This window comes from Trachinotus anak, unplaced genomic scaffold (genome assembly GCF_046630095.1).
Source record: "Trachinotus anak isolate AG129_WGS33_773 ecotype Australia unplaced genomic scaffold, CSIRO_AGI_Tana_v1 ptg000034l, whole genome shotgun sequence".
Taxonomy (NCBI): Eukaryota; Metazoa; Chordata; class Actinopteri; order Carangiformes; family Carangidae; genus Trachinotus; species Trachinotus anak.
In genome coordinates this window covers 10481-35737 of record NW_027273885.1, presented here as the reverse complement: position 1 = coordinate 35737, position 25257 = coordinate 10481, and the positions used below count along the sequence as shown (strand labels likewise).

Below are 25257 nucleotides of genomic sequence, written 5' to 3'. Positions count from 1 at the left end.
GATACAAAGCAAAAATCTATTTGTTTAATAGTTGACACTTTAACAGGTTCTTTTTCATGTACACAAGAGTCTGAAAAGAGCAGTTGTATTACAGAGTGTGCACAGTACAGGTAAAAGGTCATAGACAATTAATACAAAAAGGACTGTTAGCAGACATGGAACTCAACTCTCTCACCATCATTTCTGTACACATCCAGGAAGAGATGTTGGGATCCCTGTGATACTTTAAAAGTACTGATGTACTTGTTTGTCTCTTTGTTAAGTTGTGTTCACTCAGTTATGTTGTTAAACATGAGAATTGAACCAAATCAAGCGTCTTACAGTAAGTGTGTAATTAGTGAAGTAGATCATGTTAAATGTTTAAAAGTTATGTTTGACTAATTGTGATGAAAAATATACACCAGACTTTTTAAAACATTTGCTTTTTCTGTGGATCAGTGGAACTTAACTGTGTCCATCTTGACCAAAGACAGGAAGTACAAGTGAAGTACAGGAATTACAGTGAAGTACAGGAAATACAGGAAGTCCAGTGAAGTACAGTCAGCAGAACTAATATCAGAAAAACTGAAATATGTCTAATTCTACATAGAGCACAGTTATTATAAAAAATATTTCCACTAGTAGAATCATACGTTAAAATCTATACATATTACTGTCTATTGATCCTCAATACTCTTTTGGTACCAACCAAAACATCTTTAGCATTGAATCAAAAACTGGTTGGATCATCAGAGTTGTAATCTTGTTGACCTGTTCTTTGATCAAATAGTTTTAGTTTAATATACTACAGAACCTCTGCCTCTTTTCTTGAGTGAAATAAGTTTTTTTGTTGAAGAATCTATTTCTTTGTCTCAAAGGTTTCCAAAAACTGTTCTTGATAACTTAGATACTCTATCAGCACTAGTTTTTTACTAAGCTCTATGAGCTGAAGTGACTGGCTGCTGTTTGTCTTGAGTGACATGTCTGAAGCTGGACTTAACTGAGGTTATCCCCTCACACAACAAGGGGCATGTTCTCCAGATCCCTGGGAACCTCCAGACAGGAGTCCCTGGAGCTGGAACACTGCATCTGACAGGCCTTTTCGTCTGGGTCAAAAGCCATTGCCATAGCCCCTTCCTCAAGTCCTGCCCCAGCCTCCTCCCTCGTCTCTTGTATTTCAGCCTGCCTCTCTTCCTCCATCTCGCTCTCTGCTCTCACCTCCTCGAGCACAACACTGGCGTCACACGGCCCAACCATTCCTCCAACCTCTGGCCGATCAGTGTCCCAGTAGCTTGTACTGCTCACCAGGTCCATGTTGGACCGGGACGTTCGGGGGGCATAGAGCCGGCGCTGAATATGGCAGACCTGGCATGCCAATACAACGGTAGCAACCAGAAGGCAGACAATCAGCCCTCCTGCTGAACCTATGGCAACCAGACCCATCTCAGTGTCGATCAAGCAGTCAGCACGAGTGTCATTGGTTTCTGTATCAGGAAAGTTTGTGTGGCCAATAGTGGTGAGGCTGGTCTCCAGGGAAGGGGTTGAGCTGCCACTCGGATCTTCTGTTTTACTTGTATTTGTCTGCATGGTTGAAAGGCCTTGGCCTGCATCAGTAGGACAGAACGGCAGCTGGTTGAGCAGCAGAAACAGCCAGAGGGATGTTCTGGTTCCTTCCATTGTGCTAAAGTCAAGACAAGTTTAGAAAGAACAAAGTCAGAAATCTGACTCTCTGCATCATTTACAGCCTAAAAATCTCAACTGTTTAATTTAAATGTACTGAATCACTCTTAGCCCTAAATAATGCACTGACATACAAAATGCCAAGGCAAAAAATACAGAGCAGAAAGGTGAATTTACATTGAAGTTTGATTCTGTATTGTTTATCATGTAGAAACAGGTTTCACTTCAGAAAGAAGCTGCATGATCTCATATTTACAGCACTTACTTGAAGTAGTCTTACAGCTGTAGTCTTGATGGAGTGAGATACCTGCTGCAGATGCACTCTCCAGAAGCTCTGAACTCACTTCCTGACCCCCTCTCTGGGTCTTTCGCTGGTCTGGTTATTTCAGGGTCTCTGGTCTGTTACCACAGAGGCTGAATAGCTCTTACAAGAAAAGAGATAAAAAAAGAAGTCTCTCAGAAACTAAAACATACGATGCTATGAACAAGTCAAGGTGGGCTCATGTACAAGACTGAACCCAATGATGCATCATTTACTACAGAAGGTCTGATTTTAAATTTGACTGTCTAATTTTTTAAATCTCTTTTCTTTAGGTTCAAAACAGGCCAGATCAATGGTGACCTGCTCATCTACCATGTGCTCCTCACCCTCAAACCCTACTACGCTAAACCCTATGAGATTGTAGTAGACTTGACACATGTAGGACCCAGCAATCGCTTCAAGACCGACTTCCTATCCAAGTGGTTTGTGGTCTTTCCTGGCTTTGCCTATGAGAACGTAGCAGCTGTTTATGTCTACAACTGCAACACCTGGGTGAGGGAGTACACCAAGTACCATGAACGTCTACTGACAGGCCTGAAAGGCAGCAAGCGTCTCCAGTTCATCGACTCTCCGGCTAAGCTGGCAGAGCACATCGAACCCGACCAGCAGAAGCTCCCTGCGGCCACGCTGACCCTGGAGGAAGACCTGAAAGTTTTCCACAATGCCCTCAAGCTGGCCCACAAAGACACCAAGGTCTCAATAAAGGTGAGGCTGTAGCCATAACAGCTGTACTAAAAGGTGGTGACTACTTAACCTGGATCAGATTAGCAGAGGTTGGTAAACTCATTAGAGAAATTGGAGCCTTAAGTCTAATTTTCTCGTTGATCAGGTGGGTTCGACAGCAGTCCAGGTGACTTCAGCCGAGCGGACCCGGGTCCTCGGCCAGCCAGTCTTCCTCAACGACGTCTACTATGCCTCAGAGATTGAGGAGATTTGCCTGGTGGATGAGAGCCAGTTCACCCTCACCATGGCCAACCAGGGCACACCGCTCACTTTCATGCACCAGGAGTGTGACGCCATCGTCCAGTCCATCATCCACATCCGGACACGCTGGGAACTGTCACAGCCCGACTCAATCCCACAGCACACCAAGATCCGACCCAAAGATGTTCCTGGCACTCTGCTTAACATCGCTCTGCTGAACCTGGGCAGCTCCGACCCCAGCCTCAGGTCAGTTCTGCAGTGATGCAGAGTTACTCAAGGAAGTGGTTTTACCATCTTTAATGAAACAGGTGGAGCTGCAAAAGAAAATATGTTGTAATTTCTAACTTAACCTGCAGCAACCGACAGCTCATCTCAGAGACAGTTCACCTGTTCAGTGTCTTTTGTGTCAGGATTCGCAGTTACAGACATTTCAAATCACTTTAGTACATATAAAATTACCTTGTGTGTTTTTAGTGTTTAGTGTTTTAGAGGTTAGACTATGCTGCATGGCCAAAAGTATGTGGACAACTGAACATTATACCTGTATTTAACATGTGAGTTCAAAACTGTGGGTGTTCAATTGTTCTGTTCAGACATAAGAGCATGTTAAGTGATGGCCTGGATCACAATCAGGGCTTTGTGCTACTGGGAAAACCATTTCTTTTTCAACCTGTGTGCATGGGGACATTGTCATGTTGAAACAGGAAAGAGATGAGCACAAACTGTCAACACAAAGTTTAAAGGACAACAATGTCTAAGTGACATCACTTTCAGGGTTTTGATTTCCACCAAAGTTTATCGGGTAAAAAGAGAAATGAGAAATGGTGCAAGTTGAAAACAAAGTGTTTGCACTGCTCCAGCTGGAGTTTAACACTTCAGACACGTCTCTCCCACAGGTCTGCAGCTTACAACCTCTTGTGTGCTTTGACCTGCACCTTCAACCTGAAGATAGAGGGTCAGCTCCTGGAGACATCCGGCCTCTGCATCCCAGCCAACAACACGCTCTTCATCGTCTCCATCAGCAAGACTCTGGCTGCGAACGAGCCCCACCTGACTCTGGAGTTTCTGGAGGAGTGCATCTCAGGCTTCAGCAAGTCCAGTGAGTCCACTGAACACGCCTGCTCTCACCTGTACACTGTCAAACATCACACACCTTCTCTCACCTGTGGCATAAATTTGTGATAGAAAGTGATTATCAGTTGAGCTGGAGAGGAAACTAGACTAGTCCCCCATTTCAAATCAGGACTAAGGATCCTGATCCAGCTGAGTTTGGACCATCTAACTCTCTACACATGTTGTATGTTCCACTCAGTGTCTTTTAACCACACACTGAGCTGGACCTCGTGTTATAAAGTGAACCAGCAGTTGGTTCACATGTCTCTTTGTTGGTCTGTCACAGGTATTGAGCTGAAGCATCTCTGCCTGGAGTACATGACGCCCTGGCTGCTCAACCTGGTTCGCTTCTGTAAGCACAATGACGATGCCAAGCGCCAGCGCGTCACTGCTATTCTGGACAAGCTCATCACCATGACCATCAATGAAAAGCAAATGTATCCGTCCATACAGGCCAAGATCTGGGGCAGCCTGGGCCAGGTGGGTGCACCTCACCCACAGTCTGAGTAAAGGTGTGTGGGGGATTTGGCCTCTAACTCTGTGGCTGTGTCTTCAGATAACAGACCTGCTTGATGTGGTGTTGGACAGCTTCATTAAGACTAGTGCCACAGGAGGCCTGGGCTCCATCAAAGCAGAGGTCATGGCTGATACTGCAGTGGCTCTGGCTTCAGGAAACGTCAAGCTGGTGTCCAGCAAGGTGAGACTCTGAGCTAACACCTGCACAGTGTGAACCCACTCAGATTCTTTCTGTTGAGGTCTGAACATGTTAATATCATGTTGCTATAATAACGTGACACAGGACGTCACCAGTGGACGTCATGATGTCACCACCTTGGTTTCAACAAGAGAGCAGGGCAGTGTCTGTGAGCACTGCACACACACACACACACACACACACACACACACACACACACACACAAGCACTTGTACCTCAGTTGTTGATAATGCATTCCCTAGACTCTGACCTAGACCTGATTCTAACCCTAAGACCAGGTCCTAAGCCTCAAACAGCCCTGTGCGTCAGAAAGTGAGGACCACCCTCACTATGTAGCATTTACAAGTGTACACACACACAGACACACACACAGACACGCACAGAGTCAGGGACTTTGTCCGTGATACAAACTGAGGTCAGGCCTCTGTTGGCTGTCGCTTCTCCTTTAAATGATTAACTTAGCTGCAGCAACAAACATGAACACACTGCTCCTCTGTAACAGTCACACACCAGCAGTGCTGTGCATCAATACTCTCATCCCAGCCACTGTAAGTGTGTGTAAGTGGGTGTGTGTGTGTGTGTATCCACAGTCAGTGTGTGTTTCACTGTTTGATTTTTCATGTGCAGCAGAAAGAAGAGGTTGAGGAAGGAAAAGACAAAGCAGCTACAACAACCACATGATTTCCTGATTCAGAAATACAGAAATACACATACCCATAATGCACTGGGACTGAATCACTTAGTCAACTGTTCTTTTGACCTTTTCATCTTGGTAAAAATAGTGCACGTCTTCACTTCAGAGTGACTCTTAATGCCCTATCTACACATTTGGTTAGTAAATTCTTCTTAATTTAAGTTAAATTTAGTTTTATAGGTGACGCTTTTATCCAAAGTGACTTGCAAATGAAGGACATTAGTAATGGTTCAGTGCAATAGGAAACCCTGGTGATCTTCAGACACCCCCCTCCCCCCCCCCCCCCCCCCCCCCCTCCCTCCCCACACACACACACACACACACACACACACACACACACACACATTTTGTTTCACATCTCGACTTCTTCAGTTCACAGTTTATATAGTTTCCACCTTTCTCATTTTAGATGTATTTCTCCAAATATTTGATTTTAAAAATATTTTTTCCATATTGTTGAAGTCAAATCTAAAAGTCCACAACATTAATTGAAAACTGGATGAATTACAGCTCTGAATTGTAGCTTAATGAGGAGGTGAACTAAGGAACTTTTGTTAAATATGATGTGAGGAATCAGCGTTAAATGAAATAAAGATTTACTTACTAATAGAAGAAATTAATCCACAGTTGTAAATGTCTCCTGACTTAGAGAATCCACAGAGACCAACTTATCCACTCACTGTCCATCATCTGTGTGCTGCTCTACTCAGATAAACAAACACAACATACACAGACAGACAAAAGAAAAGCCAGGCACACAGCAGCACTGCACTGAATAGAGTCCATTGTGAAGACTGTTGACTAAGAAAAGCCCGTCAGTGTTTAAATGTAAGAGCTACTCCCTTCAGAGAGTCACTGCAGTTTCACCAAGTGTTGCTCTGAATTTAAGAATGTCATGTTAACAAGAGTACATGTGTGTTGAAGCGCACATGAGTGTTGATGCTGGTGTTTTCTACAGGGTCACTATATGAAGTCACGACCTGTTGAGACAATGGACTCTTGTCTGCTGCTCTTGAACTCTTTGTCACCCAGGACTTGAAAAAATGCTGTTTTCTAGCTGTGGTCATTTTTCGTGTATCAGCTCCGTGTCTCCCTCACTGGGGTCACATGCGTTAGTCAGTCTGGGACATGTTCTTAAAGGTTTAGATTGATCTGTAGTTGTCACTACAGCTTCTCCACGGTGATGATCAGATGTTATCTGATGTGATGATGTGTACAGTGTTTGAGAACTTGATTACAGCTGAAGCTACAGGAAGTCGACAGCATCAAGCTGAAGAAGTGAACGAAAACTTGTGGGTTTGGAAATCAATCAAAATCTAATCACTTTTAAATCAGTAATGGATCCAATGATGAAGAGGTCGACTCGTGGTGATGATCTACTGAATGTTTTAGTCTTAAGCACAGACTCTGCTCTCATCACCTTGGTGGTAGACAGGACGGAGTGATGGTTGATGTGTAGTGAGTTTGTCGTATGTCAGTGATGTGTTTACAGATGGTCATGAGCTGAACTCTGCAGCCTGCTGAGATCTGATGTGTCACACCAGGTGTGACACGACATGGGATTTGTCTTGTTGCTGCCTGAACACTTGTTTATTGGTGTTTTATTTTTTCATCATCATTTTGAGGATGGTATGAGAAGTTCTGTTTTAACGTCGCTCCTTTCTCCGTCTTTGTGACAGGTGATTGGTCGGATGTGTAAGATCATAGACAAGACATGCCTGTCGCCAACGCCCACGCTGGAGCAGCATCTGATGTGGGACGACATCGCCATCTTGGCACGCTACATGCTCATGCTGTCCTTTAACAACTCTCTGGATGTTGCAGCCCATTTGCCCTACCTGTTCCATGTGGTGACCCTGCTGGTAGCCACAGGGCCGCTGTCCCTCAGGGCCTCCACCCACGGTCTGGTTATCAACATCATCCACTCCCTCTGCACCTGCTCACAGCTCAACTTCAGTGGTGAGGACTGACCTCAGCTGTGTTCAAGCCTGCTGTTGTAATAATGATGATAATAAAGTTTATTTATACAGCTCTTATAAAAACCAGAGAGTAGCTTCACAAGAATAAAACAACAAAACAAACACATGCAGACAAATTCAAAAAAGAAAAAAGAAATGTAAAAACATGTGAAATATATCAAAGAAATTATTTTTAAGTGCTGTTAAAAGAAGACACTGTTTTTGAGTCTAAGTTCATCAGGCAGGTTGTTCCAGAACTGTATGCAGAGATTCAGTCTGCGGCCGTGACGTGCTTTAAAAGTCAGAGGCAGAATCTTAAAATTTATTCTATAATGTTCTGTTCCCAAATGTAGAGAGGATAATAATATGATCTCTGTTCTTAGTTTAGTTCGTCCGGCTGCTGCTTTTTGTTCTGCTTTAAGTCTATGAATTGTTTTATTGGTTCATGCCAGTGAGGAGACCATCACAGTATCTGGTGTGAGGAAGTGAAAGCATGTGTGATGGTTTCTGTGTCTCTGGAGCTCAGAAATGCTCAGTGTTCCTTAAATGATAGGAGCAGGATTGTATCTGAGTCTCAAAATGAAGGTTGGAGTCAAACAAGACATCTAGGTTTCTGACAGAAGATTTAGTGCAGTTAGAAAAGTGAGTCTTTTCAAATTAGATGCACATTGTCAGAGAATCTCACTTTCTCCTGGATTTATCTGAAGGATTAACAGACATCCAGCTTCCAACAGTCTTTTAATGTGGACAAGCTAGTGGGGTTTTCAGACTTATTTAGGACATATATATTTGTATCATCAGCATATAAATGTTAGTCAAAGCCACGCCTATGAATCATCTCACCTAGATGGAGCATATATAAATGGATGGAACCCTGGGGAACCTCAGGATGTACGTCTTCAAATGACTTCCACAGTTTTAAGATTTTCTGTTACGTTATCATTTTAAAATCCTGAATCAGCCATTTGTTCATGTCAGTAATCTCATGGTGAAAGGACAGCAGAGGTTACACCGCAGTGGATACACACACACACACACACACACACACATACACACACACACACACACACAAATAAGTAAAAGACGTGGTTTTCTCTCCATATCAGTTTTGTTGCTGTCTTGAATATTTTCAGAGGAGACAAAGCAGGTCCTGAGGCTGAGCCTGACCGAGTTCTCCCTGCCCAAGTTTTACCTGCTGTTTGGCATCAGCAAAGTCAAGTCAGCCGCCGTCATCGCCTTCCGCTCCAGCTACAGAGACCGCTCCTTCTCACCGGGCTCATATGAGAGGGAGACGTTCGCCCTGTCCTCCCTGGAGACCGTCACTGAGGCTCTGCTGGAGATCATGGAGGTCAGCAGAGAGACACAAGCCTCTCACCCCTCCTCTGTTCCCTTAGTACATTTATTTCATGTAGAAAAACACTAGATTCCAGAGTGTTGGGAGATCACACACATCTGTATCCGGCATTCACAGCATTTGTTAGAATATTTTCTCCATGTTAAATACTTGTGATAATGACGATCAGTGTAAAATGATGATCTAAAAGTGTCTCTGTTCTTTACCTGCTCAGGTGTTGCCCACCTCGACAGCTTCATCGTTTTAGACTTGTCACATCTGTCAAAATGAAAACTGGTCTGCACCTCACTGTGTGTGTCTGCTTTGTGTTTCCTCAGGCGTGTATGAGGGACATCCCAGCCTGCAAGTGGTTGGACCAGTGGACAGAGCTCGCGCAGAAGTATGAACGTCCTCCATCCTGTTTCAGTGCATCAGTGCCGAGAACATGAATGTGCAGTGTGCGTCATACGCGTCTCTGTGTGTGTTTGGGTTCCAGGTTTGCGTTCCAGTACAACCCGTCTCTGCAGCCCAGAGCACTGGTGGTGTTCGGCTGCATCAGTAAGAGAGTGAGCCACGGCCAGATCAAACAGATCATCCGAATCCTCAGCAAGGCCAGCCCCCTGCTGAGCATTGACCGGGTGAGTGCGCAGAGTGTGTCACTGTCGTTGTTGAGTCAGGCCTCACCGCAGCACCAGTGTGTTTGTCACTAGGAGACAACACGTTTCCACCATATTGTCACACATTTGACTTCATACAGAGACTAAATGTCACTTGTCTTCATGTTCATCAGTGATAGTGATAGTAAATCAGTGAAGGCACAGTTTGAATCAGTTTTTTCCTTCTGTCACGTGGCGAAGTTTTATATAAGGTGTCACTGTTGCTCCTTGTTTCCCTCTTGTGGGTCTTCATCCCTCCATCACAGGGTCTGGAGAGCTGTCTGAAGGGGCCGGACAACTACAACAGCCAAGTATTAATAGAGGCCACGGTCATTGCTCTGACTAAGCTGCAGCCTCTACTCAGCAAGGTACACACCCACTGTAACTCCACCTGCAGCCAAGATTTTCCAATTCCATTTTTTCTGCAGTAGAATGTCTTTGCTACGTTAAATCAAATCTTATGATCATGTTTGTTCTAAACTCATCACTTACTTCTTATTTCCAGTTTGGTCTTTATTCATTTGATTGACAAAACTAGCACAGTCACATTGTGTGTGTGTGTGTTTGTGTGTCTGTGTGCAGGAGTCTCCCATGCACAAAGCTCTGTTCTGGGTGGCAGTGGCCGTGCTGCAGCTGGATGAAGTCAACCTGTACTCTGCAGGAACCGCCCTGCTGGAGCAGAACCTCCACACTCTGGACACGATGCGCATCTTCAATGACAAGGTAAACACACACAAACACACACACACACTGTTAGCTTCTACACTTATTGTACAGAACATCATACTAAATCCATATATTCAGTCTGATTCACTCTCTCACTTTGTATTATTTACATTTATCGTCTACATGAGTGTTGTCTCAACATTAGCTCATGTTCACACGTGGCTCAGAGCTGAAGGAGAGTTGGTTGTGGTGTCAGTCAGACAGAGGAGTAAAGAGGTGACAGAGCAGCTGAAGAAGAATAACGAGGCTCTATCAGGGAGATTCATTTCCTTTCTAAAAAGCAGTTGGGCTCAGAAAAACTAGAACATGGCAAACAAGCCGGTCGACTGAGGGGGACACATGGATGAGCAGAAAATCATTTGCATGGTGAAGAACCTTAATGATGCCACAGAAAGTCAAGAATAAACTCCAGGATGTTTTCTGCAAGACCAGAAATTCAGAGGATTCACCACAACAAGCAAACCCCTGGTAAAGCTCAACAATAGAGAGGCTGCAGTTCACAACTGGAAGTGGAACAAAGTTCAGTGGACTGATGAAACAAAAATCAACCTCTATCAAAATGACAAAAAGAAGAAAGTGTGACCCAAAGACTCCACCTAATCTGTCAAACAAGGTGGTTCTGTTCTGACCCCAATGAAACTGGTCCAGTGTGTGCAGGGGAGCTGTGGGAGAGCGGCTCTGATACAGAGTCTGCTGCTCAATTTTGTTTGAATTCATTTATATCTGTACAATAACTTTTCACCCTGACAGTGAATGTTTTTATCATGTTGACATCTGATGTTTTTCCCTCCAGAGCCCAGAGGAAGTGTTCATGGAGATCAGACGTCCTTTAGAGTGGCACTGTAAGCAGATGGATCACTTTGTGGGCCTCAACTTTAGTGCCAACTTCAACTTTGCACTGGTGGGGCACCTGCTCAAAGGTAAAGCAGCAACCACAGGCCATCATCCAATCGTCAGCAAATACAGTGCGACCTTTCTGGGGTACATGTTCACAGTCACTGTGATGATGACGATAGTAAAAACACAGATGATTCTGCCGTCACTGTGCTTTAATGTCTAACAGGAAGTGATGATAAACTTGAGCTCTGATGGTCGTCGATCACAGAGATCACCTCCTGTCTCTTGCCTCAGCTTTTTGTTCCTAAATGTTTAAATCGATCAGCGTCTTGCCCTTGACTGTCTCTGCCTCGTGTTTCTAGGCTACAGACACCCATCCCCCACCACAGTGGCGAGGACAGTGAGAATCCTGCACACACTGTTGGCTCTCATCAGCAAACATCTGAAATGTGACAAGTTTGAGGTCAACACCCAGAGTGTGGCCTACCTGGCTGGTAGGTAACACACTCACTGTTATTCTGTTCATCCTGCAAGCCATTTACTGAATCTTCCTCCTGTGTTACATCATGTTCTGTTACTGAAGCACAAACTAAAGCTGAATGTGATGAAGTTTGTATGTGGAGTCACTGAGTCACCAACAGCTACTTTGTCTTTGTGCATCCAGTCATTTCCTGTAGGTGCGAACCGATACTTTAACATGTAGAACAGGTGTGTCAACCATCAGGTGATGTTGGTTGTGGTGGTTTGGTTGGTTACTGTCAGTCATGACACGATCATTACCTCCTTATTGTTCGGTGCAGCACTGCTCACTGTTTCCGAGGAGGTCCGAAGTCGTTGCAGCCTGAAACACAGGAAGTCGCTCCTGATTTCGGACCTGTCAGTGGACCCAGTGCCCATGGACACCTACTCCAGTCACATCACTGATCCCAGCTGCAGGTGAGCCGCTCAAGAGAGGATGAAGATATCTGATGCATCTACAAAAAACTCTCTCTGGTTGAACAATGTCAGTTCAGACATAATGCAGCTCACATCTCGTTTCCATTGTGACATCAGTTTCCAGCCACAGTGGTGACTCCTGCATGAAAACACAGACAGAGAATAATTTAAAAAAAAAGCTTGACCACAGGTTGAACGTGTCTGTGATCAATGTTTGTTTACATCTGACAGATGATTAAAGCAAAGTGAGAATTTTAAATGAGTCGTCACAATGTCCCCTCGCCTTCCTCTCAGGACTCTGCGGGAGACTCAGCCATGGACGTCGCCTCAGGTTTCAGAGCGCTACCTTTCAGCCCACCACTACCCCACAGTTGGCCAGATCAGCCCACGAACACGCAAGTCCATGAGCCTGGACATGGGTCAGCCCTCACAGGCCAACACGAAGAAGCTCCTGGGTAAAAATTATCCCTTAGCTTGTTACAGTACAAGTTAGTTTTATTTCTGTAAACGTTGCGGCATTGGTAGTTTAACAAATCAGAAATTAACAAAATATTAATATTAAAATGTTAATATTAAATAATAAATGATTTAAAGTTATCCTCAGGGCACCAGCCTTAAAAGGCAAAAGGATAGTCAATATTGTACAGTCTGTCATTAATAATAATAATAAAAAACCAAAAATACCAGATTCACAGGAGGTAAAGTTGAAGGTTGGAGTTCTGCTGAGTAGAGTTTGGCAACATTCTTCTTAAACACACCAGCAGATATACTTCAAGACATGTATTTACATGATGGCAAAGTAAGAAAATACAGTGTCCAATCTACTAAGTATATACAATTTGTGTGTGTGTGTGTGTGTGTGTGTGTGTGTGTGTGGGGACGCAGACAAAGGCAAGACGACTACCACAAGATGGTGGTAGAGAGAAACATGTGGCATGTTGGGGAGTGCGAGTTTCTGTCTTTAGGCCAGTTCAGGTTGTCTGAAGGGTGCTGGGTTAAAAGAGGGTCAGCTGCGTGCAAGTCCTCATACTAGGGAGTATTACAGCTAAGTATCAAGCTTACAGTCCTGCACTAGTTCCATGCTGTGCTAGGTTAGGTTAGCTCAGTCAACTTCACCCAGTCATTGGAACAAAGAGAGAGCTCCTCTCTAGTGTCCTGCTCGTCAAGTCCAGTGAGTCTGTGTGACTTCCTGGTGAAGTCCTGAAACTTAGAAACTCTAGGAGCCACAGTAGACCTGCTTTTAGTGGAGTGTTCTGTCAGGATAATGGGGAACTATAAGCTCTTTAAGATTCGATGGTATTGATAGGACCATCCCTACAGAGTCCATGTTAGACTCTAGATTGTAAATGTATTTGCTGTGTTTGTTTTTTTCGGCCAGGAACCAGGAAGAGCTTTGATCATCTCATATCAGACTCCAAAGCACCAAAGAGACCAGAGATGGAATCGGGGATGACCACTCCTCCTAAGATGAGGCGTGTAGCAGAGAATGACTATGAGATAGGTGAGAATAAATTCTTGGTACTTCATGGTAGATCTGATGGAGATGTTTCGTGTTCATGCCTCTATTTTCTGATTACAGAGACACAGAGAATTGGAAACTCTCACCTTCGTAAAGTGTCTGTATCAGAGTCCAACGTTCTCCTGGACGAGGAGGTGCTGACCGACCCAAAGATCCAGGCTCTGCTGCTCACTGTGCTGGTGAGGAACCAGAATGAACTGTTCACGGCCAGTTCAACCCAGAGGAACATGGCTTGATGGAATCAAATGACTCTGTTTGTTAACTGTTGCTCTGATTTCCAGGCCACCCAGGTCAAATACACCACTGACGACTTTGACCAGCGGATTCTGTACGAGTACTTGGCTGAAGCTAGCGTTGTCTTCCCAAAGGTGTTCCCAGTTGTGTAAGTAGCCAGCATGTGGCCTTCCTCCAGGTTAGGTTGTCAGACTTAAGACCTGATAGGTTGGACTATGTACATCAACAGTGGCTGCGGTAAGAACCATTCTGTGTGACTGTCATCTGGTCGGATCAGGTTCTAAGTAGGTTAGACCTCCTCTGAGTCTGCAGTACCAAATATAAGCCCCCTGTATGAGCCCTGCTGTGCTTATCAGGTCCTGTGGCTTCTGAACAACTCGTCAGCTGCAAAGTCAGAATCTGAAAATAGCTGCATCGTTATGTCAACATTTTATTTCATTAAAGCCACAGAAGACGCTGTCAGCCTGAGCTGATGCACGCGCAATTCTGTGTGTAGATACAAACTTTACTGAATGTGTTTTTACATCCTCAGCCACAACCTGCTGGACTCCAAGATCAACACTGTGCTGTCCATGTGCCAAGACACCAACCTCCTGAACCCCGTCCATGGCATTGTCCAGAGTGTGGTGTACCATGAGGAGTCGCCCCCCCAGTACCAGCCCTCCTATTTACAAAGTAATACACATTCTGAACATGACAAGTATAAGTTGTTCCTAATGAATTTACCTAAAGCTGTGACAGTAAACTGAACCCCGACCCCCACATTCTCTCCCCTTCCTCTCACTTCACAGGCTTTGGCTTTAATGGACTCTGGAGGTTTGCTGGACCCTTCTCCAAGGTAAGATGGATTCTGACCTCCACTCACTTCTTTTCCTCTCAGGCACCACAAAAATCCAGCTTACTAAGCAGTTACACCACATTTCTCCAACCAGCCTGTCAGTCGGTGTGGTGATATATACATATATACACACACACACACACACACACACACAGCAGCAGCAGCAGCAGCAGCAGCAGCAGCAGCAGCAGCAGCAGCAGAGAGGCTGAAGATCACTTGAAGACCATTAGTCAGTTCTCACTGAGTGCAGTGTGCAGCTCCTATGACTGTGTCCAGACCCTTCAGTTCCTTCATGTTGCAGCCTGATGCTTAAATAAAATTCACATTACATCATGACAAAGTGAAAACAGATTTTATTTTTTTTCAAATGTATGAAAAAGTAAAAACTGAAATATCACATTGACATAAGTTTTCAGACACTTTACTGAGACTCTGTAAATTTAGCTCAGGTTCCATTTCTCTTTTAAAAAATGTGGAACTTCTGTGTGTAACTCTGAGCACACATCAGATCAGCTGATTGCTGTAACACGTCTTCTCTACTGACCCTGCAGCAAACACAGATACCAGACTATGCTGAGCTGATTGTCAAGTTTCTGGAGGCGTTGATTGACAGTTACCTGCCGGCAGCTGATGAGGAGCGAGGAGAGGAGCAGCTGAGGACGCCCACCTCCCCCTACCCCCCAACCAGCCAGAGCCAGCTCAGCATCACTGCCAACCTCAACCTGTCCAACTCCATGACCTCACTGGCCACCTCACAGCACTCACCAGGTCTCTCACACAGACTCCTCCTCCTCCTCCTTCTCCCAGGCTTCCTGTTCTTTGTTAACCCTTTAACCTCTAAACTCTGTCAGGGTCAAATCAGAAGTCTTTGGTTGGATGTTCAGTTTCTCTGAGCTCCAGCAGAAGTGGACTCCAAACATCTAAAAGCTCCTGTTACCTCAGAAAATGTAGTGAGCAAGTTAGCTGCCACTGCTCCAGCACCCCCTGATGTTTACAAAGTGACACACACAGGAGAAAAGTGCACTTCTGTTATTTTACACGTTTACTGATAAACAGACAAACAATAACAGTAAAGTATAAAGAATCAGATGATGTCAGAGTTTGTAGCATGAGTCATCAGGAAGCAGATGTGACAGCAGAGAGCTGAGAGCTCGAGTAGAGTTATCACATTGTTTTTATGTTAAAACTTATAAAAACAATGTGGACAGAAAGAGCATCTGTGACGGTTTAGAGAAGCTGCACCAGGATCAGTGTCCTGAAGTGGTTGCAGACAGTAGATACTGGCCTCAGATCCAGCTGTTAAACCAGTATCCCTGTGTGTCCTCCAGGTGTGGACAAGGAGAATGTCCAACTGTCCCCCAGCTCTGCTCTGTCCAGCGGCTGTCGCACTCGCCACGGTTCAGCCAGTCAGGTCCAGAAGCAGCGCAGCGCCGGCAGCTTCAAGAGACCCAGCATCAAGAAGATCGTCTGATCAGCCGGACAACACCGCCCCCACCCTTCTCCGCCTCCTCCTCCTCCTTCTCTCCGCCCCTCCCCCAGTCGGCCAGCCTGCCGGGCCTCATGCTGCACTCCACTTGTTTTTATTTACTCCTTCAAGCTTGTTGCTGTGGCAGGAGAACAGGTGATTGTGTTCTGAGGGGGTGTGAGCCAGGCCGCGGTGGAGGAGCAGCTTCAGTTCACTTGTCTCTCCTCACCTCCCCAGCACACTCCTGCAGCGACGGACGCCACACGTGAACCTACATAAAAGGCTGATGGGAACAAGTCTGGACCGGAAGGTTAAGCTTGGACGTGGTCTGCTCGTCCCCTCGGCCTTCCTCATGGCTAAACACTCCTGCGTCAGCGCAATGGACCAAATGACAGCAGCAGCAGCGGTGGGGGCAGGGGTGGATCTGTGAGACGGGACCTCCTCTCTGGTCCCACTCCCCTCTCCTCGTCTTGTACATATTTTACATAAACAGATTATGTATAACTAGTCCTTAGTGCTGATTTCGATGTTGACGTTTTCTCCATGGTGTGCCTTTTGTCAGGGTTTTTCAATGTGTACAATTTGTAAAGTAAAAGTCAAACCTTGCTGGGGACAAAGAACAGGTACTAATTATGGAGGTGAGCCGTCCATATCACCACGAGTTCACATGAGCTTCATCACAACCGGCCTCCAATGATCGTCAAATATACAATCATCCATATACCCTGTTGCCTGAAAGTATTTATCCTGTACAGCTAGATAGTGCTCCACAGATGTTGTTCTTTTCAAACACGTTCACAGTATCACGGTGAAGAAACACTAGGGGAACAACTGTAAATAGCTCCGAGCTTTGTCTCTTTGTTTTGTGTGCATTTGCTTTTATTCATCTGTTTCTGTCGTTGTTTTTAGTCTGAACTGTTTTCAGCAGCTTTTTAATTTGTTTACACAGTGAAAAGGAAAAATTGTGTACTAGGCAATAATCCTCAACTCTCCAGCTCCTTTGTCAATCATCAATTTTATTTGTGCGGCAAACACAGAACACGTCACTTTGTCAGGGCGGTGAGATACGAGTCGCCTGTTAAACTAGAGATTGAACTCTGATTGATTACCTCCAGTGACAATATCAATAGATAAGAGACAGTGGATAGTGATGTTTTATCCCACCACACACACACGCACACATACGTCCCTTCATCTGTTTGACCCACAGCTGTGAGAGATTCGACCTATGAGCTCTTTAAAGGAAAAATCCACACAAAAAGAAACTTTAACAGTTTGTTGTGGACACTCATCACTGAATGTTTCACACAGTGATAAAAAAATGTAATCTTGTTTACCACCGTCAGACAGTTTGTCTCAGTCCACAGTAAGGAATACTTTTTCCCTCTTCAGATAAGCTAAACTTCTCCAAAGCATCATTGTTCGATGTCTGATCATACTCAGGCTGAAATCACAGGTTTCTGATCAGGTGATAACTGATCATAGACATGTACAGGAAACTGAATCTGAACAAATGTGGTCCCAGCTGTCATCCCAGCTGTTTGTTGTTGTGTCTTATTACAACACAACACAACACAGTGAGGGATTTCCAGCGTTTTTACACTGTGGTGAAATATTCACTGAACCACAGCTCCCACAGCTCCCAGTCTGCACCATTATACTAGCCGCAGAGATTGATGACATAGCCATAGATTGATGGGAATCTTCAGTGGAAGAGTGAGGTGGTGACTTTTTCCTTTTCAGAGCTGTAGTAATAATCCTTCAGGTTACTGTAGGAGCAGAGGCCCTCTGGACTCTCACAGCGGTGCCTCTGCACCAGTCTTTGCTCTTCAAGGATTTGGTTTCAACGCATTTACTACAAATCATTCAAGCAAATCACTAATGTTCCACCATGTGAGACGAATCAGCTGTCAGAGGGAGGCCACTGATCCACGCTGCATGTCTGCAGTTAAACCCAACACACACGGCCTGACAGACACCAAAGAAATGTCACTAGAGAAACATATTTCTCCCCCACAGAGCAGTTTGTGTTTATACTGTACATGTTCTGCTCACTTGTGGGAATGTTTAAAATAATATTGGCTCTTATATCTTTATTGGGTTTTTCTGAACCATGACTGTCACTATTGGCAAAGCTGAATCTGTACTAGCATGGCTCAGTAATGAAACATGCTGGTGATTGTGATGGATTACATCTGCCTGCAGGTTGATTTGGACTGAGAACCAATGGCTGACTAGAGCTTGGAGAGACACACTGATATGAAAGCACCACTGTTAGCTGTAGAAATGGTCACATTATTTGTAGTAAATGGGTTTCAACATGTAAACTAGCAGACAGACAGCAGCTTTACACTCTACACGTTTCCATAGTCTGTGTCGTGTGGTTGAGTGCAGCCTCTGTCCACACCTCAGCCAGCATTGGTTTGTTCAAACGCTTCTTTCCTGCCTTAACATCTATGCATGGCAAGAGTTGAGTATTGTTGTACAACTCTGAGTTTATTTTAGTCTTAGCAGCGTTTCCACACGTTTGCGGTTCAGTCTCACGTCTTTTTCTTTAAATGTTTCATCATGTGGATACAAGAGGATGTCTCATTTTTTTTCTGTCCTTGCAGTTCTGTCAACACATGATCACTAGATAAAGCTGTGGAAAGAGACGTTTTCAGTAGAGACGGCCTCAGAAACAATAATTTGTCATTCAGCCCTTAAGAATGGCCTAAAGGGAGAAATTATTTTAATACTAAAAGGAATAAATTCCCTGGTCCAGGTTAAAGCTGTGGAAGCAGATCGTAGCAGGTGAACGGATCCATGGACTTTTCTTGTTGCCCTCCAAACACATTGTCACTCAGAGATTTGCTTTTTTTTAGGTGAATCCAGGACCAAATCAAGAAATAATTATTCCACAGCTGAAAAGTCATAGCATTATTTCAGAAAATTTGATGATTGCACCTCAGAGTTATTGTGCTTCAGAGAGCGCACACTTTTCAACAGTCTTTCCTAGTAAGTGTTGGAGGTGTAGCTCACAGTTGGACAGATGAAAAGGTCAAACCCTGCCTGTTTTCACACTGCAGCAAACCTGGTCAATCACTACATCAAAGTGTCTGTTTTAGAATAGAACAGTTTGGAAACATGGAAAAAATGGAAGCTCTACTGATTCAACTGTCAGGAAGCTGTCAGTCCAACAAGCACTTGGTTTGAAGCAGAGAGAGGCCTTTAGCTACTGATGCTATACATGAACTGTGTCAAAGTCCTATTTCATCACAGGTTCACTAAACTCAACCCTTTTAAATTGAACACAGAAGATCTGGACCACACTGACCGGCTGACATGTTGCTCCATGAAACATCAGCCTTCTTGCACATGTAAATAGGCCAAACCCTCATCAATAGTGTCAAGCATGGAGTTTCATCGCCTTTAAGCTGTTAGAGTCACATTTTCTAATTCACAGGATGTTTGCAGAAGTTATGGATCGATGCAGAGTGCCCATGAAGGCCCAGGTAGGAAGGATTTTTGGGATCTAAAGTCAGGGCCGCTCTATATTTATTCAGATTTCCTTGTCAGAGTCCATAGAATCGTCTCATTATATATCTTAATCCATTGTCTCTCCTTACCACTGTCACTGTCTAACTGATCTTAGTTAAGCTACACTCCCTGATTTCCTTCAAAGATGCATCTACAAACCCTGAACAACTCAATCAGTGAGTGTACCTTTAATAAAACACAACCAGGAAAAATCTGAGGCAAGCTTTATTTTGAGCACCGTGTTAGCAGATCGCAATTGTTTCCAGGTTTCAGTTTGACTTGTGTGTGAATGAAAATATTAAGGATTATGTATCCATAACCTCTTAAACAAGTGGTTGACTTGCACTAATTTAAAAACTGTCATGGGTTTGTAAAGATGAAAAACCTCAAAGTGTGGCATGTTTTATTTGATGTTATGCAAAATCTAATGTCTGTAGAGTATTAGTCTGAGTTTTGTTTTTAATGCAGTATGTGTGACAATTGTAAATATTTTGTGTACAATTTGAGATGGTATATTTACTACACTGTACATACATGTGATATTGTATCATTTTGTTTTTGTAAAGCAGTTAGTTTCTGTATAATAATATACAAATTGAACTATTCCAGTGTTAGTAATAAAATGTTTTGCTCTCCACAATGTTTAAATCTGTGATAACACAAAACAGCTTTGATTTTACAACTCATAGTTAAACCAGAACTACAATTTTGTTAATATTTTTCTTTATGATTATTATCTGAAGGTAATTCTCCCCATTGAACTCAAAATCATGACTTGAAAGTTTAACCTGTCATGTGTTGAAGAAAAATTCAAGAATCGGGGATTGCATGGAGACAGACAGATGTCAGCGTCCCCACTACTCAAAATGTGTATTTTCTTCCTCACAGGACAATCTGCCTCTAAGTAACTACTACAAAGTTAAGTTATTTGTACACTTGATGTGGCTTGGATGTTTGGTTGAAAGAAAGTTGATGTGCTTGGATGCAAGATTAGAAATAAGATGGTTAGTAAGGCACAAAATTATCAATAACCTGGATATGAATGCAACCAAAAATATCAGATAGATATGAAAATATGAAAGACATATCAAAAATCTGGATATTAACAATCAACCTCGATATTAATGAATTAGGGTTAGGCTGCATGTTTCATCACAGTCCCCCGCAGTAGAACCCCACAACCCCCACTGGTGCCCTGTGGGTGCGGAGTGGAGTTGGAATTAGGTGAAGGAGTATGGGTCCAGTGCACTGGCATACAGGGGTCTGAGCACTGTTGTCATCCCCACGTTCTGTGATCTGTTTATTTGTTGCAGGTGCCGAATGGTTTCTTTAATGTCTCCTAACAGAAAAAATTCTTATATTATATACACACATTAAATAAATAAATATTATTAATAAAGGCCCACAGAGATGGACCTAATGAAAATAATTAATTGATGGGGCTGTTAGGCCCTAAAAGGTGCTTTTAAATAATATGACAATATGGACAATAATATGAAAAACAAACAATATAAATAAGTAATTAACCAAGGAGAAGGAGGGCCTAGAGAGACCCTTAAAAAAGGAGGCATGATTATATATTTATATATTTGTAGGCCTAATTATCAGTGCTTAAAAAAACAGATATAAACAATACAGATTGGCAGGAGGAGAGGAGGAGGAAAGGTTAATCAATTGTGTATTCTCCTATATTTAAATTAAATATATGAGTGCTGGAGGGTCCTATTTAGGCTTCGGGACAGGAAGGGGTCTCCAGATGGATCTGAGAGCAGGTCCTCAGAAGATCTCAGATGTTTAGACCAGCAGCAGGTAAATTTACACCAAGTAAGAGTTTGTTTTTTTTTTTGTGGGAGAACAGATACAAAAAATGAAGGAAAAGCCCAATAAAAGAAAAACAAAGAAAAAAAAAAAGGTGTTGGCACTATGTGATTTCTGGCCAGTGCTCTGAATGTCAAAGTGAAGAAATTTAATAAAGCGGGTGAATGGCAGCAGTAACTATGAATTTCAAACTGCCAGTAAGCCCGAAATAGTCAAGTGCCTCATCATCTAATTAGTGACTTCTATAATGACTTTAACATTTTCAAATTTTAGTCTGTTATTTCTCTCCATCAGCTGCTTTGAGGATGGAAACATTATATTATAATCATGGATTGTTAATTTAAAGGAGAATTCGACCCTGTTTTAAGTTTTCATATTTCTTATTCCTGTACCCCAGAACAGTTTGGTCAATATTTGTGAACATGCAGCTCTCTCATCTGAAGTTAGAGAGAACCTTAAAATGTGCAATGTTCTAAAATAATGAATGGGGCTCTGATGCCGTGAGGCCATAAAATGTTTGTGTAATTTCTTACACCAAAAGTAATGTTTTAAATTTTTAACTTTGCAATAATAATAATAATAGGGTTAGTTATTCTGTGTATTGTATTTATTCTTTTTTCTTTTGTAGTAAAATAAAATCAAATTATTTTTTAACTGTTTGTAACTAAAAATACTTTCCCAAAAAATAGGAAAGAAAAAATAAATCAAATTGTGTTCTTTTTAATGAAATCAATAAAATAAACAATGAACTAAGGAAGGTGTGCCAAAGAAAAACCAAAAAAGACAACGTTTTGGCCTCTAATAGGCCTTCCTCAGGTCCTGGCACACTGAAAACTATATATGGCTAGCTTGAATGGCGGGCAGACAAAACATGTCACCTCTTTGCTGTTCAAGAGAAAAGGGTTAGGTGTAGTAGAAATTTACTCAAGGTCTCCCCCTATCTGGCCAATGCCAGACTAGGTTGTTGGGATGACCAGGGAAAGGCATGGGCCGACGCAGGTCAGTCCCCATTCCGACTCCCACTTGCTAACATGAACCATATTAGAGGAGAAAAGAAGAAGGAAGAGCAGAGAAGGGAGGGGGACTAGGGTTAGGGTTAGGATTGGGGTTAGGAACCCGCCCCCTCCAGCTGGAGAAAGCGGAAGGTGCACGGTCCTTCCACCCAGGGTAACCCCCATCCATGAACCGGACCCTGCCGCGATTGGCCTCCCGGCGTCTGCGGCCGTAGCGGACCGTAGTCCAGCCTCCGTCCATCTTCAGGTAAGTTCCCCTTTTTTTCTTTTTTCTCTTTCTCTTTCTCTCTTCTTTTTCTTCTCCTGTCTTTCACACTTTCTTCTTTTTTCTTTTCAGGTAAGTATTATTTTAAGCTTTTTAATTATATAACCATAAATTGTTTTTTTTAAAGGTAGGTATTTATAATAAAATAAAATATGAAATCAAACTGTCTATGAATTATTTATTTATTTATATTAATAAAAAGGTAAACAAAAAACGCTTCTCTAATTGAGAAGGATTAAATAATAATAAAAAAATTAACAAAAAAAACAAACCTTGAAGAAGGCTTTTAAAATATAAAAAAAATAAACTGAACTTACATCAATAAAGTCCACGTGTGCCTCCAGGCAATGTTTCGACTCCCTTGAGTCTTCCTCAGGCCAAAGGCACACACAAAAAATAAAAATAATATATCCAATAAGGCTCGCTGTATGGGATGTTGCTGCTCCGAGAGCTAGGATAAAAATGAACTTCTCACTCCTTGTCTTGCCTTTTATATCCGCCCCTTTTCTTAAATTCGCCTTTTTTCATTTTGGTTCGTCTTTTTTAATTTTTTGTTCGTCTTTTTTAACTTATGAACTTTTTTGACCTTTTTAACCTCTTTTTAACCCTATAATAGCCCAACCCTGTGGCTTAGGGTTAGGGTTAGGGTTAGGAAAAGGGGTTGCCTGTCCCCTCCCATGAGGGCCAGGGAATGCACGGGCCTCCCCTCTGGCACCCACCCCTCCCCGGTCCCAAGAAGACCAACTATGGCCTTGGGGTCGAGAGTCAAAGGTCCATCCACGGGAGCGACCCCTCCTCCCATGGCGGACCAGCTGCCACCCCCCATCCTCCTTGGCAAACGCCATCTCAATTGATGGGAGGGTGTTTTTTAATTTTTTATATATAACTTAACTTAAATTTTTAATAAAAACAAAGAATAAAAACCAAAAAAAATTAAAAACCAAAAAAAATTAAAAACTAAAAAAACTCCCTTAAAACAAACTTATTTTTTTCTTTTCTTCTTTTTTCTTTTTTTTCTTTGTTTTCTTTTTTCTTCTTTTTTCTTTTTTCTTTTTAAATGAACTAAAAATATGCCCTAGCGCGACATTTCGGCACTATATGTGCCTTCTTCAGGCAAGGGCAATAGAAAATAAAAGAAGTGGCTACCAAGCACTAAGAGCAGCTGTCTTCAGCAAAGCCTAAGCTCAAAATGAGCCTTCAGTGTATTTTAGCTCCTTTTATATTCGCCAATCGCCTATTTTCAAATAATCGTCTTTTTTAACTTTTTATCGTCTAAGTTTTATTTTCTCAAATTAAATCAATTAACCCCTTAAATCCCGATAGTTTTTTAATGTAATCCCCATAAATGAATTAGACTATTTATTTTTAATCTTTTAATGAATTTTAATGAATTAAATAATAATAAAAAAAATATTTTTTCATATTTAACAAATAAATGTATATTTTTATCAATTTTTATCATCAAATTTAAGTTTTAAACTGGGGTTTTTTATTGTTAGGGTTAAATTTAAGCATCCAATTAAAATGGTTAGGGTTAGGATTAGGTTAGGTTTAGCTGTCAAATTTACAAATTGGTTAGGGAAACAAAAGTTTGAATTTGGCCGCCAAAGGCGGCCAAATTTAAGTGCACAGGCCATCATCCTCCTGTCCAAGACAGCTCCATCACCCCCATGGAGCCCGGTTAGGGTTAGAGGTCAGGGGTCAAAAATCAAAGTTAGGGTTCAGAACTCAGGCAGGATTAAAGGTTGAGGTTAGGGGTCAAAGGTCAGGGGTTGAGGTTAGAGGTGTAAGTCTGGGTTGAGGTTAGGTGGTTATAAAACCTGGTTGAGGTTAGGGTTCAAAGGTCAGGGGTTGAGATTAGAGGCCACCATCAGGGTTAGGTTAGGTGAAAAACGCAACACTCTTAAGAGTGCTACGAGGGGCACGGGCACACGAGAACCCATAAAAATAAAAGATAAAATATAAAAAAAAATTTTAATAAATAGGTCTCCCTTAAAAACTTCTTGTTGGGTTTTGGTGTTTTCAAATGACTTGGGGGTGGTGGAAGGCGAAGGCCATGGACATTAAGATCTTTTACTATGTAATTTAGTCTTCTGCCGGGACCGGGTTTCGAACTCCAGTCTACCGTATGCAGGACCATGGCCTAAGCCACTCCACCACCAAGGGCACACAAAAAAAATTAACAATTTATAAGAAAGTCTAAAATAAAAAGTAAATAAATAATTAAAAAGAATAAAAATAAATTTAAAATTAAAACCCCACGGTTTAAAAGGTGGTAATCAGATTCAGAATGGATAAAAAACGTTTGTTTTTAGAGGGGGGGGCAGTAGGCACTCACTGTAACCATAAGGTTCTTTTTGGGCCCGAGCTGGGTTTGAACCCAGAATTCCCGTGTGGGTGCCCTCTGCCTTATCCATTAGGCCAAATTTAGGGTTTAGGTTGAAGGTTAAAATTTACCTAAAAGATAGGATCATGGAAAAAAAAAAAAAAAAAAAAAAAAAAAAAAGGAGGGGGGGGTTTAACATGGGTAGGGTGACAGGTTAGGGTTAGGATTAGGATCAGGTTGAGGTTATGAAAGGTCAAGGGTTAGGGTTAGGGTTAGGGTTAGGGTTAGGAAAAGGGGTAGCCTGTCCCCTCCCATGAGGGCCAGGGAACGCACGGGCCTCCCCTCTGGCACCCACCCCTCCCCGGTCCCAAGAAGACCAACCATGGC

The 25257-nt window shown here is 42.8% G+C and overlaps 1 protein-coding gene and 1 long non-coding RNA gene across 4 annotated transcripts in view; one reads left to right on the top strand and one right to left on the bottom strand.

The window, feature by feature from the left end:
• Window positions 1-20088, top strand: part of nf1a (neurofibromin 1a) — a 60570-nt gene extending 40482 nt beyond the window's left edge. For all 3 annotated transcript variants that reach the window (XM_071472052.1, XM_071472053.1, XM_071472054.1), the window contains 22 exons: window positions 2254-2686; window positions 2811-3151; window positions 3802-4004; window positions 4305-4498; window positions 4575-4715; window positions 7107-7386; window positions 8519-8733; window positions 9057-9118; window positions 9215-9356; window positions 9641-9742; window positions 9957-10097; window positions 10894-11020; window positions 11300-11431; window positions 11738-11873; window positions 12168-12328; window positions 13252-13374; window positions 13453-13571; window positions 13674-13774; window positions 14159-14301; window positions 14418-14464; window positions 15016-15232; window positions 15793-20088. In XM_071472052.1, coding sequence (XP_071328153.1) covers window positions 2254-2686; window positions 2811-3151; window positions 3802-4004; window positions 4305-4498; window positions 4575-4715; window positions 7107-7386; window positions 8519-8733; window positions 9057-9118; window positions 9215-9356; window positions 9641-9742; window positions 9957-10097; window positions 10894-11020; window positions 11300-11431; window positions 11738-11873; window positions 12168-12328; window positions 13252-13374; window positions 13453-13571; window positions 13674-13774; window positions 14159-14301; window positions 14418-14464; window positions 15016-15232; window positions 15793-15935 — 3703 coding nt within the window. In that variant the 3' untranslated portion in view covers window positions 15936-20088. The remainder of the gene's footprint in view (window positions 1-2253; window positions 2687-2810; window positions 3152-3801; window positions 4005-4304; window positions 4499-4574; window positions 4716-7106; window positions 7387-8518; window positions 8734-9056; window positions 9119-9214; window positions 9357-9640; window positions 9743-9956; window positions 10098-10893; window positions 11021-11299; window positions 11432-11737; window positions 11874-12167; window positions 12329-13251; window positions 13375-13452; window positions 13572-13673; window positions 13775-14158; window positions 14302-14417; window positions 14465-15015; window positions 15233-15792) is intronic.
• Window positions 3-6876, bottom strand: LOC139614624 (uncharacterized). Its single transcript, XR_011687103.1, has 3 exons — window positions 6032-6876; window positions 1925-2083; window positions 3-1660 (listed from the first exon to the last, which is right to left on the bottom strand). It is a non-coding gene; the product is annotated as an uncharacterized lncRNA (long non-coding RNA).
• Window positions 20089-25257: the final 5169 nt, after the last annotated feature.